We start from the raw sequence: 12319 nt of genomic DNA on the forward strand, positions 1-12319 counted from the left end.
TTTTAGGCCCCTTTAAATTCTTCCTGGCTTGCCCTACTATACTCCGTATACCCTGTGAATCAAGTCCTTTCTAGGTGTTTCTTGGTTTAATATCGTTTCCCTATTGGATTAATCTCTGTCAGTCTGTCTGTCTGTCTGTCTGTCTGTCTGTCTGTCTGTCTGTCTGTCTGTCTGTCTGTCTGTCTGTCTCTCTCATTCTTCTTCTTCTTCTTCTTCTTCTTCTTCTTCTTCTTCTTCTTCTTCTTCTTCTTATTATTATTATTATTATTATTATTATTATTATTATTATTATTATTGATTACAGACTCAGTCTGCCTCCCTGGGTGGCTGGCTGGCTGGTTGGCTTGTTGCTCGCTGCATGCATGCCGCTGGCTGGAAAATCTGGCACCTCCTCCGACTCGATATTATTTGGTTTTACGCCGTTTTCTTGCTTGCCTCTCGGTTGTACGTCTCGGATGCGTGGTCCGAGGGTCAACGACGAGACGGAGACCGTGTTCGTATGACCCAGCGATGTTGGATCAAGTGGGAAAAACAGGAAATATTGTTACCCTACTACAACCGGGAAGGCACCTGCTCCATATATATATTACCGCGAGGCAAAAATGCGAGTCACACTCGTGAGCGAGACATCGTATCACTACTACTACTACTACTACAGCAGCGCCTCATCATCTGTCACCATGACTGGCCGCGGCAAGGAGGCAAGGGACTTGGAAAGGGAGGAGCCAAGCGTCACCGTAAGGTTTTGCGTGACAACATCCAGGGCATCACCAAGCCCGCTATCCGTCGGTTGGCTCGCCGAGGCGGCGTCAAGCGCATCTCCGGTCTCATCTACGAGGAGACTCGTGGGGTGCTAAAGGTGTTCCTCGAGAACGTCATCAGGGATGCCGTCACCTACACCGAGCACGCCAAGCGCAAGACCGTCACTGCCATGGACGTCGTCTACGCCCTCAAGCGTCAGGGACGTACCCTCTACGGATTTGGCGGTTAAATCTGGTGTCTGGAATTTGGTGTCAACAACAGCAACTGCAAAAGCACCATAAGAAAAGAGTCAACATATCCCGGACCTTTTATAGGTCCACACAAATGAAGAGAAGGAAAAAGTTATAGACTAACACTACTAGGACTATGGTTGTTCCAAGTAAAAGTGTTGTCCCTACTCTTTACGTCATTATTACAATTTGTGTGTGTGTTTTTTTTTTTTTTTTTTTTTTCCTTTTCTTTCTTTTTTTTTTTTCCTTTCTTTCTATTTGTTTTCCTCTCTGTTTTATCACTCAAAGGTAAATCAAATGAAAGAGAAAGGATTATCAACTAAGTGATGTGAGGTCAGACACCAACCGCTGCTACAGGTGCTGTTTGTTTGTTTGTTTGTTAAGCTTCCGCCCATTAGTGGCGCAGGCAATTTTATTTCTTTATAGTGGTACCCATACAAGGAGGGAGGGTCCATATCAACACCGAAGCGCATCATCATCATCATCATCATCATCATCATCTTTGGTGTAGCCACCTAGATAGAACCTGGGTACCGCGGTGACATGTAGGTAGGTAGGTACCTTTCATTAAATCCCCCTCGCCGACTGACATACCTTCAAAACGGTGTGTGGTGTGATTCTTTCGAGCCGACGCGTGAACGTCTGTCTGTCTGCCCGATCCCACGTCCACCACCTTATCCACTATGGTCTGACCGCTTACTTGTATGGAGATCTTTTAGGTTTTTTTTTTTTTTTTTTGTTCCTGCCGGGAATTTTCCGGCCTGCAGCGCTGTCACACTCCAATACGCACACCTTAAAGAACAAAAAAAAAAAAAAAAAAAAAAAAAAAGTTGGAGAGTTTCTGTTTATCTTTAAATATATTTTGCATTGTTTTTGCAAACAAACACAGCAATACTTGACATCGTTTGATCCGCGCGCCCTCCCCTCTCGGGGATGACCGCCGAGTGAGATCACAGGTCAAAGTGAAAGCGTTAATCCATGGGTCACTCACTCACTCCCTCCCTGTCCCTACCTACCACCTACCAGCCAGGAGGGAAGCAAGAGAGGGGACACTTGCACGCACCAATACGCACCTTAAGTCAGGTAGGTACTTAATACTTGGTAATTGAACGGTGTTGTATTATATACATTGTGATGCTCTAAAAGAAAAAGAAAAGAAAAAAAAAAAAAAAAGAAAAGGCAAGTTGGAGTAAGCTTCTTGTTTATCTTTGAACATATTTCGCATTGTTTGTTTGTTTGCAAACACAGCAATACTTGACAACGTTTAATCCGCATCTCTTGGATGACTGCCGAGTGAGATCACAGGTCAAAGTGACCGACCGCGTTAATTGATCCCTGTCCCGCTAGCTACCTACCAGCCAGGAGGGAAGCAAGAGAGCAAGACAGAGAGGGGGCGTGTGCGGGAAGCAAGGTCCTCATTGACACACGGGCCCTAATCCCATAATTTGCTCAGCGCAAGGCGTTTTTTTTTTTTTTTTTTTTTTTTTTTTTTTGCAGCGCTGCAGGCCGGAACAAAAAAATAAAGAGAAAAAAATTCTACCATTAGCATTTCTATCATTCATTATCAAAAAAATATATACCATCATTATTATTAATATCATGGTTAACACTATAGTCTATTCAATTCTCTAGATGTGTCAATGTGTGGCTCCGAAGAGGAGCCGGATGTATATACTTGTTGGTGATGATATTGAGGAGGAGAGGATTTACTTCTTCTCGGTCTTCTTGGGAAGGAGCACAGCCTGAATGTTTGGCAGCACGCCACCCTGTGCAATGGTGACCCCGGAGAGGAGCTTGTTAAGTTCCTCGTCGTTCCGGATGGCCAGCTGCAGGTGACGCGGGATGATGCGAGTCTTCTTGTTGTCGCGGGCGGCGTTGCCGGCAAGCTCGAGGACTTCGGCGGCCAGGTACTCCATGACCGCTGCAAGGTACACGGGGGCGCCAGCCCCCACTCGCTCGGCGTAGTTGCCCTTCCTCAGGAGGCGATGAATCCTGCCGACCGGGAACTGGAGTCCAGCACGGCTGGAACGGGACTTTGACTTTCCCTTCACCTTTCCTCCTTTGCCGCGTCCGGACATGGCGAGTAGTGGTGGTAGTAGTAGGTGGGATTAACAAGTAGTAGTGGTAGTATTATTAGCAAGTAACACTCCGTCAGCTGCGGGAGCGAGTCGGTGTGTTGTGCGTTATCTGTTCTTCGGCGGGCTCGTTTCCTCTATATAAAAGGAAGATCGGATCAGCGCGTAACACGTAACGCCCAACCGGGAGGCTGGCTCTCGCGGCGACTCGCGATCCTGAGCAGGATTGCTTACATAAATGGCACTCTTCAAGTCGGGTGCAACACAACACACAACTCTTCGCAAGTTGAACGACGCCGTTACTACCATGCCTCCCAAAGCATCAGGAAAGGCTGCCAAGAAGGCTGGCAAGGCTCAGAAGGCCATAGCCAAAGGGGACAAGAAGAAGAAGCGGAGGAGGAAGGAAAGCTACTCCATCTACATCTACAAGGTGCTCAAGCAGGTCCACCCCGACACTGGCGTGTCCTCCAAGGCTATGTCAATCATGAACTCTTTCGTGAACGACATTTTCGAGCGCATCGCTGCCGAGGCATCCCGCCTGGCACACTACAACAAGCGCTCCACCATCACCAGCCGGGAGATCCAGACTGCCGTCCGTCTCCTTCTGCCCGGCGAACTGGCAAAGCACGCCGTCTCTGAGGGCACCAAGGCTGTCACCAAGTACACCTCCTCCAAGTAAACTGACTGTCAGTCAGCTAGAAGGGGAAAAAGAAAAAGAGCAACTGCTGTCTCAGACAGTATTCAAACCCTACCCGGCTCCATAGGAGCCACACCTGAATCCAAAAAAAAAGGAGACACAATATAGACAAGTGTGGATGGTGGTCGCCGCTGGTGCACCAGAGCCGGATGGATGGATGGATATGGATGAGCTAGATGGCTGGCTCGTCATTAATGAGGCTCGCAACCGGGTCAGAGCAAAGAGATCCATCATCCACTGCACAACAGCAGCACCCGTAGTAGTAGTAGTATGATGATGGTGATGATTAAGCGTACGTACGATACTAATCACGGCAGGCAGGCTTTGGAGGGTGGGTGCATTCATGCTCTTCTTCTTCTTCTTGATTAATGATGATGCCTCCTATTTCAGTAACATAACGTTTTTCATCACACAAAGCTCAGGAAGCACACATTTATTATAGCTTGTAACATGAATCTTCGCTCCTTTTTTTTTTTTTTTTTTTTTTTTTTCTTTCTTTCTTTTCTTGACTGAATTGCAGTGAATCAATCAATCAATATATCTACAAATCAGACTGGAGGGAAAGCAGTCATTCTCCATCGGCCACCGACATACTACTGATCAGAAACATGCACATGGAATATCGGATCCTAGACACAGAGAGGAAGGTTGAAGAAAAAAAAAAAAAAAAAGAGAGAGAGAGAGAGAGAGAGAGAGAGAGAGAGAGAGAGAGAGAGAGAGAGAGAGAGAGAGAGAGAGAGAGAGAGAGAGAGAGAGAGAGAGAGAGAGAGAGAGAGAGAGAGAGAGAGAGAGAGAGAAGAGAAGAAAAAAAAAGAGAGAGAGAGAGAGAGAGAGAGAAAAAAAAAAAAAATCTTCTAATCAGGAAATCGCTCGACCATACGGATCAAAGCCAACCCATTCATGGTCTATGTAATATTATTCTCTTTAGATAAAGCACCTTTGGCCCTGAAGAGGGCCTAGATATTGTTTGTTGTTGCTTGCTTGCCTTGGATGACACACTTATTAGGCACGCTCGCCACGGATTCGACGAGCCAGCTGGATGTCCTTGGGCATGATAGTGACACGCTTGGCGTGGATGGCGCACAGGTTAGTGTCTTCAAAGAGACCCACGAGATAAGCCTCGGAAGCTTCCTGGAGGGCCATGACAGCGGAGGACTGGAAGCGGAGGTCAGTCTTGAAATCCTGGGCAATTTCACGCACCAAGCGCTGGAAAGGCAGCTTCCTGATAAGCAGTTCGGTGCTCTTCTGATAACGGCGGATCTCACGGAGGGCCACGGTTCCTGGCCTGTAACGGTGGGGCTTCTTGACACCTCCAGTGGCAGGAGCAGATTTGCGAGCTGCCTTCGTGGCAAGCTGCTTGCGGGGCGCCTTGCCACCGGTGGACTTGCGGGCCGTTTGCTTAGTACGTGCCATGGTGAGTAAGTAAGTTACTGCCGCTCGGAACGAACAGTTGGGCGAGTTGAGCGCTTAGGCTGGCACTTCTTTAAATACGGTTTGCCGGGGCCCAACCTTGCCTTACGATTGGACGGGAATGACGTAAGAGTGTTCGACAACCACAGAAAACTCCCCCCCCTCCTAACCATAACAACATGTCATGGGTAACTCAAAGAAATTGAGGCAGGCGAGAGGGAGAGAAAAGAGGAAGGAAAGAGAGAAAAGAAAACACAACAAAAAAAAAAAAAAATAAAAATTTTAAAAACACACACACACACACACACACACACACACACACACACACACACACACACACACACACACACACACACACACACACACACACACACACACACACACACACACACACACACACACACACACACACACACACACACACACACACACACACACACACACACACACACACACACAGACACACACAGAGAGAGAGAGAGAGAGAGAGAGAGAGAGAGAGAGAGAGAGAGAGAGAGAGAGAGAGAGAGAGAGAGAGAGAGAGAGAGAGAGAGAGAGAGAGAGAGAGAGAGAGAGAGAGAGAGAGAGAGAGAGAGAGAGAGAGAGAGAGAGAGACATTCTCATATAAGGAAAGATATAATGTAAATTTATCATAGATATATGTATGTACAGTACGTGGTTTATGAAGAATTGTTACGCGAAAAGTTTTTTTATTTTCAATATTCATTTAGTTAGGAAAAAGGAGTGGTGAGTGACCTGACACGGCGAAATCCCTGAGACATCTTGGCTACAACAATGCTCTCTCTCTCTCTCTCTCTCTCTCTCTCTCTCTCTCTCTCTCTCTCTCTCTCTCTCTCTCTCTCTCTCTCTCTCTCTCTCTCTCTCTCTCTCTCACACACACACACACACACACACACACACACACACACACACACACACACACACACACACACACACACACACACACACACACACACTGGCCGGGTGGAGATATTTGGGTGTGTCTCCTTTCACGTGTAGCCCCTGTTCACCTAGCAGTGAGTAGGTACGGGATGTAAATCGAGGAGTTGTGACCTTGTTGTCCCGGTGTGTGGTGTGTGCCTGGTCTCAGGCCTATCCGAAGATCGGAAATAATGAGCTCTGAGCTCGTTCCGTAGGGTAACGTCTGGCTGTCTCGTCAGAGACTGCAGCAGATCAAACAGTGAAACACACACACGGCCCGGTAGCTCAGGGGTTAGAGCGCTGGCTTCACAAGCCAGAGGACCGGGGTTCGATTCCCCGGCCGGGTGGAGATATTTGGGTGTGTCTCCTTTCACGTGTAGCCCCTGTTCACCTAGCAGTGAGTAGGTACGGGATGTAAATCGAGGAGTTGTGACCTTGTTGTCCCGGTGTGTGGTGTGTGCCTGGTCTCAGACCTATCCGAAGATCGGAAATAATGAGTTCTGAGCTCGTTCCGTAGGGTAACGTCTGGCTGTCTCGTCAGAGACTGCAGCAGATCAAACAGTGAATTACAGTGTAACACACACACACAGGAGAGAGAGAGAGAGAGAGAGAGAGAGAGAGAGAGAGAGAGGGACAGAAGGATCCCACCGACAATTCTAGACGATTTTTTTTTTTTTTTTTTTTTTTTTTTTTTTTTTTTTTCCCCGTTTACATGATTTTACCGGATATGTGCATAAATCGCAAAATTAGAAAATGGAGTGATTTTCGCGCGTCCCCCCCCATTATCGACCCCCAATTTGATTTGGCTAATTTGCATAAAATTTCCATAAATTAGCAGAAACATTGCATACATTAGCCCCTACCGAAAAAAAAAAAAAAAAGTTGACAATTTCACAATATAATTATTTCAAATGCAAGGGCCACCAACATATAGCATGAAAATCCTAATATATACACAGACACACTTTAGCAACTACGATCCACAAAAAAAAAAAAACATTATATTTTACATACAAAGAATATGATTTCTCAAATATACCTGAATGACATCAGCAAAGCAACCATTTTAGATTCTAAGGTCAAATTAGGATGGATGGATGATGTAAAGATAGCAATCGATCATTTCATTCACCAAATACCCACTGCAACATGGCCAAGACAAATTGTTAATCAGATTATTATAGTGTGAAGATCACTTAGACGTTGCCATTTTTGGGAATTTCCCGGCCTGCGGCGTTGCTGGGCAAATTAAGGGATTAGAGCCTATGTGTCAATGATAACCTTGCTCCCCACACACCATGGATTAACACGGTCACTTTGACCTGTGACCTCACTCGGTCACCCAGAAGGATGTGACAACGCTCGGAGGAAACGTTGTCAAGCATTGTTGTTGCGTTTGCAAAACCAATGCAAAATTTATTTAAAAATAAACACAAATTCCTCTAACTTGCCTCTTTAGAGCATCACAATGTATATGTACTACAACACCATTCAGTTAAAAAGTATTAAGTACCTGACTTGGGGCGCGTATTGGTACACGTGTGACAGCGCCGCAGGCAGGAAAAACGCCAACGCCTAAGTGATCTTCATAAAATGGTCAGACTATAGTGTGCGTATTTATTAGCGTGTCGTGTGTCACGGTTAGTCTGACGGCTTGCGTCTTTCCTCCTCCCACAGCCGCTGCAGTGACTTTCTAGGTTTTTTTTTTTTTTTTTCTTCTTCAGACTTCAATGGTTAATATCCAAGCTCGACAGAGCACAGCACACGTCCGTGCAGGTGGTCATTCTTATCCCCTTTCCCCCGGCACCAAGCTAGGCTAGCGGTTCGATGCAATTTCTCTATAGGAGAGAAAAAAATGTCAGTTCGAGTCCTCTCCTATTCATGTGTGTTTAGAATACACAGTTTTGTCTGGTAATCCAGGCACGAGGTAGTACAAGAATAAATGGATGAATTAACAAAGAATAAAATAAGCAGGTAAAACAATATAAGAATAGACAAATCAAACCTTCTTCTTCTTCTTCTTCTTCTTCTTCTTATTATTATTATTATTATTATTATTATTATTATTATTATTATTATTATTATAAAATAATAATAATAATAATAATAAAAAATAAATAAATAAATAGATAAATGAAAAATAATGGAATGCCAACAACATCTGGTGTTCCCAGGCGGTCACCCATCCAAGTACTAACCGGACCCAACGTTGCTTAACTTCGCTGATCGGACGAGAAGCGGTGTGTTCAACGTGGTGTGGTCGTTGGCACTCGATGTGAGATTTTAGGCCCCTTTAAATTCTTCCTGGCTTGCCCTACTATACTCCGTATACCCTGTGAATCAAGTCCTTTCTAGGTGTTTCTTGGTTTAATATCGTTTCCCTATTGGATTAATCTCTGTCAGTCTGTCTGTCTGTCTGTCTGTCTGTCTGTCTGTCTGTCTGTCTGTCTGTCTCTCTCATTCTTCTTCTTCTTCTTCTTCTTCTTCTTCTTCTTCTTCTTCTTCTTCTTCTTCTTCTTCTTCTTATTATTATTATTCTTATTATTTATTATTATTATTATTATTATTCTGACACAGACTCAGTCTGCCTCCCTCTGTGGCTGGCTGGCTGGTTGGCTTGTTGCTCGCTGCATGCATGCCGCTGGCTGGAAAATCTGGCACCTCCTCCGACTCGATATTATTTGGTTTTACGCCGTTTTCTTGCTTGCCTCTCGGTTGTACGTCTCGGATGCGTGGTCCGAGGGTCAACGACGAGACGGAGACCGTGTTCGTATGACCCAGCGATGTTGGATCAAGTGGGAAAAACAGGAAATATTGTTACCCTACTACAACCGGGAAGGCACCTGCTCCATATATATATTACCGCGAGGCAAAAATGCGAGTCACACTCGTGAGCGAGACATCGTATCACTACTACTACTACTACTACTCGCAGCAGCGCCTCATCATCTGTCACCATGACTGGCCGCGGCAAGGAGGCAAGGGACTTGGAAAGGGAGGAGCCAAGCGTCACCGTAAGGTTTTGCGTGACAACATCCAGGGCATCACCAAGCCCGCTATCCGTCGGTTGGCTCGCCGAGGCGGCGTCAAGCGCATCTCCGGTCTCATCTACGAGGAGACTCGTGGGGTGCTAAAGGTGTTCCTCGAGAACGTCATCAGGGATGCCGTCACCTACACCGAGCACGCCAAGCGCAAGACCGTCACTGCCATGGACGTCGTCTACGCCCTCAAGCGTCAGGGACGTACCCTCTACGGATTTGGCGGTTAAATCTGGTGTCTGGAATTTGGTGTCAACAACAGCAACTGCAAAAGCACCATAAGAAAAGAGTCAACATATCCCGGACCTTTTATAGGTCCACACAAATGAAGAGAAGGAAAAAGTTATAGACTAACACTACTAGGACTATGGTTGTTCCAAGTAAAAGTGTTGTCCCTACTCTTTACGTCATTACTACAATTTGTGTGTGTTTTTTTTTTTTTTTTTTTTTTTTTTCCTTTTCTTTCTTTTTTTTCTTTTCCTTTCTTTCTATTTGTTTTCCTCTCTGTTTTATCACTCAAAGGTAAATCAAATGAAAGAGAAAGGATTATCAACTAAGTGATGTGAGGTCAGACACCAACCGCTGCTACAGGTGCTGTTTGTTTGTTTGTTTGTTAAGCTTCCGCCCATTAGTGGCGCAGGCAATTTTATTTCTTTATAGTGGTACCCATACAAGGAGGGAGGGTCCATATCAACACCGAAGCGCATCATCATCATCATCATCATCATCATCATCTTTGGTGTAGCCACCTAGATAGAACCTGGGTACCGCGGTGACATGTAGGTAGGTAGGTACCTTTCATTAAATCCCCCTCGCCGACTGACATACCTTCAAAACGGTGTGTGGTGTGATTCTTTCGAGCCGACGCGTGAACGTCTGTCTGTCTGCCCGATCCCACGTCCACCACCTTATCCACTATGGTCTGACCGCTTACTTGTATGGAGATCTTTTAGGTTTTTTTTTTTTTTTTTTGTTCCTGCCGGGAATTTTCCGGCCTGCAGCGCTGTCACACTCCAATACGCACACCTTAAAGAACAAAAAAAAAAAAAAAAAAAAAAAGTTGGAGAGTTTCTGTTTATCTTTAAATATATTTTGCATTGTTTTTGCAAACAAACACAGCAATACTTGACATCGTTTGATCCGCGCGCCCTCCCCTCTCGGGGATGACCGCCGAGTGAGATCACAGGTCAAAGTGAAAGCGTTAATCCATGGGTCACTCACTCACTCCCTCCCTGTCCCTACCTACCACCTACCAGCCAGGAGGGAAGCAAGAGAGGGGGGACACTTGCACGCACCAATACGCACCTTAAGTCAGGTAGGTACTTAATACTTGGTAATTGAACAGGTGTTGTATTATATACATTGTGATGCTCTAAAAGAAAAAGAAAAGAAAAAAAAAGAAAAAGAAAAGGCAAGTTGGAGTAAGCTTCTTGTTTATCTTTGAACATATTTCGCATTGTTTGTTTGTTTGTTTTTGCAAACACAGCAATACTTGACAACGTTTAATCCGCATCTCTTGGATGACTGCCGAGTGAGATCACAGGTCAAAGTGACCGACCGCGTTAATTGATCCCTGTCCCGCTAGCTACCTACCAGCCAGGAGGGAAGCAAGAGAGCAAGACAGAGAGGGGCGTGTGCGGGAAGCAAGGTCCTCATTGACACACGGGCCCTAATCCCATAATTTGCTCAGCGCAAGGCGTTTTTTTTTTTTTTTTTTTTTTTTTTTTTTTTGCAGCGCTGCAGGCCGGAACAAAAAAAAAAAAGAGAAAAAAATTCTACCATTAGCATTTCTATCATTCATTATCAAAAAAATATATACCATCATTATTATTAATATCATGGTTAACACTATAGTCTATTCAATTCTCTAGATGTGTCAATGTGTGGCTCCGAAGAGGAGCCGGATGTATATACTTGTTGGTGATGATATTGAGGAGGAGAGGGATTTACTTCTTCTCGGTCTTCTTGGGAAGGAGCACAGCCTGAATGTTTGGCAGCACGCCACCCTGTGCAATGGTGACCCCGGAGAGGAGCTTGTTAAGTTCCTCGTCGTTCCGGATGGCCAGCTGCAGGTGACGCGGGATGATGCGAGTCTTCTTGTTGTCGCGGGCGGCGTTGCCGGCAAGCTCGAGGACTTCGGCGGCCAGGTACTCCATGACCGCTGAAAGGTACACGGGGCGCCAGCCCCCACTCGCTCGGCGTAGTTGCCCTTCCTCAGGAGGCGATGAATCCTGCCGACCGGGAACTGGAGTCCAGCACGGCTGGAACGGGACTTTGACTTTCCCTTCACCTTTCCTCCTTTGCCGCGTCCGGACATGGCGAGTAGTGGTGGTAGTAGTAGGTGGGATTAACAAGTAGTAGTGGTAGTATTATTAGCAAGTAACACTCCGTCAGCTGCGGGAGCGAGTCGGTGTGTTGTGCGTTATCTGTTCTTCGGCGGGCTCGTTTCCTCTATATAAAAGGAAGATCGGATCAGCGCGTAACACGTAACGCCCAACCGGGAGGCTGGCTCTCGCGGCGACTCGCGATCCTGAGCAGGATTGCTTACATAAATGGCACTCTTCAAGTCGGGTGCAACACAACACACAACTCTTCGCAAGTTGAACGACGCCGTTACTACCATGCCTCCCAAAGCATCAGGAAAGGCTGCCAAGAAGGCTGGCTCAGAAGGCCATAGCCAAAGGGGACAAGAAGAAGAAGCGGAGGAGGAAGGAAAGCTACTCCATCTACATCTACAAGGTGCTCAAGCAGGTCCACCCCGACACTGGCGTGTCCTCCAAGGCTATGTCAATCATGAACTCTTTCGTGAACGACATTTTCGAGCGCATCGCTGCCGAGGCATCCCGCCTGGCACACTACAACAAGCGCTCCACCATCACCAGCCGGGAGATCCAGACTGCCGTCCGTCTCCTTCTGCCCGGCGAACTGGCAAAGCACGCCGTCTCTGAGGGCACCAAGGCTGTCACCAAGTACACCTCCTCCAAGTAAACTGACTGTCAGTCAGCTAGAAGGGGGGAAAGAAGAAAAAAGAGCAACTGCTGTCTCAGACAGTATTCAAACCCTACCCGGCTCCATAGGAGCCACACCTGAATCCAAAAAAGGAGACACAATATAGACAAGTGTGGATGGTGGTCGCCGCTGGTGCACCAGAGCCGGATGGATGGA

At 46.3% G+C, this 12319-nt stretch overlaps 3 protein-coding genes, 1 non-coding gene and 1 pseudogene across 4 annotated transcripts in view; 1 reads left to right on the forward strand and 4 right to left on the reverse strand.

Moving 5' to 3' along the window:
* The window catches only part of LOC123500820, an 8908-nt gene extending 3604 nt beyond the window's left edge, over positions 1 to 5304 (reverse strand). Inside the window, exons 1-5 of the mRNA XM_045249421.1 lie at positions 4775 to 5304; positions 3815 to 3840; positions 3638 to 3702; positions 2758 to 2984; positions 895 to 1026 (exon numbers count right to left, since the gene is read on the reverse strand). Coding sequence (XP_045105356.1) covers positions 895 to 1026; positions 2758 to 2984; positions 3638 to 3702; positions 3815 to 3840; positions 4775 to 5177 — 853 coding nt within the window. The 5' untranslated portion in view covers positions 5178 to 5304. The remainder of the gene's footprint in view (positions 1 to 894; positions 1027 to 2757; positions 2985 to 3637; positions 3703 to 3814; positions 3841 to 4774) is intronic.
* On the reverse strand, positions 2535 to 3261 carry LOC123500824 (histone H2A). Its single transcript, XM_045249425.1, has one exon. It carries the CDS (start codon positions 3068 to 3070, stop codon positions 2699 to 2701), a length of 372 nt encoding a protein of 123 aa, XP_045105360.1. The 5' UTR covers positions 3071 to 3261; the 3' UTR covers positions 2535 to 2698.
* A 2961-nt stretch (positions 5305 to 8265) lies between the features above and the next one.
* Positions 8266 to 8384, reverse strand: LOC123500827. The gene has a single exon (XR_006673470.1). It is a non-coding gene; the product is annotated as a 5S ribosomal RNA (ribosomal RNA).
* Positions 8385 to 8976: 592 nt separating this feature from the next.
* LOC123500822 (histone H4-like) lies at positions 8977 to 9433 on the forward strand. The gene has a single exon (XM_045249423.1). The coding sequence runs from the start codon at positions 8992 to 8994 to the stop codon at positions 9382 to 9384; it is 393 nt and encodes a 130-aa protein (XP_045105358.1). The 5' UTR covers positions 8977 to 8991; the 3' UTR covers positions 9385 to 9433.
* Positions 9434 to 10935: 1502 nt separating this feature from the next.
* On the reverse strand, positions 10936 to 11724 carry LOC123500825 (annotated as a pseudogene).
* Positions 11725 to 12319: the final 595 nt, after the last annotated feature.

This window comes from Portunus trituberculatus, unplaced genomic scaffold (assembly GCF_017591435.1).
Source record: "Portunus trituberculatus isolate SZX2019 unplaced genomic scaffold, ASM1759143v1 PGA_scaffold_492__1_contigs__length_19819, whole genome shotgun sequence".
Lineage (NCBI taxonomy): Eukaryota > Metazoa > Arthropoda > Malacostraca > Decapoda > Portunidae > Portunus > Portunus trituberculatus.

What these genes read in the sequence shown, in the direction of transcription:
- LOC123500822 (XM_045249423.1), top strand. Translation starts at nt 8,992, where the DNA reads ATGCGAGTCACACTCGTGAGCGAGACATCGTATCACTACTACTACTAC.
- LOC123500824 (XM_045249425.1), bottom strand. Translation starts at nt 3,070, where the DNA reads ATGTCCGGACGCGGCAAAGGAGGAAAGGTGAAGGGAAAGTCAAAGTCC.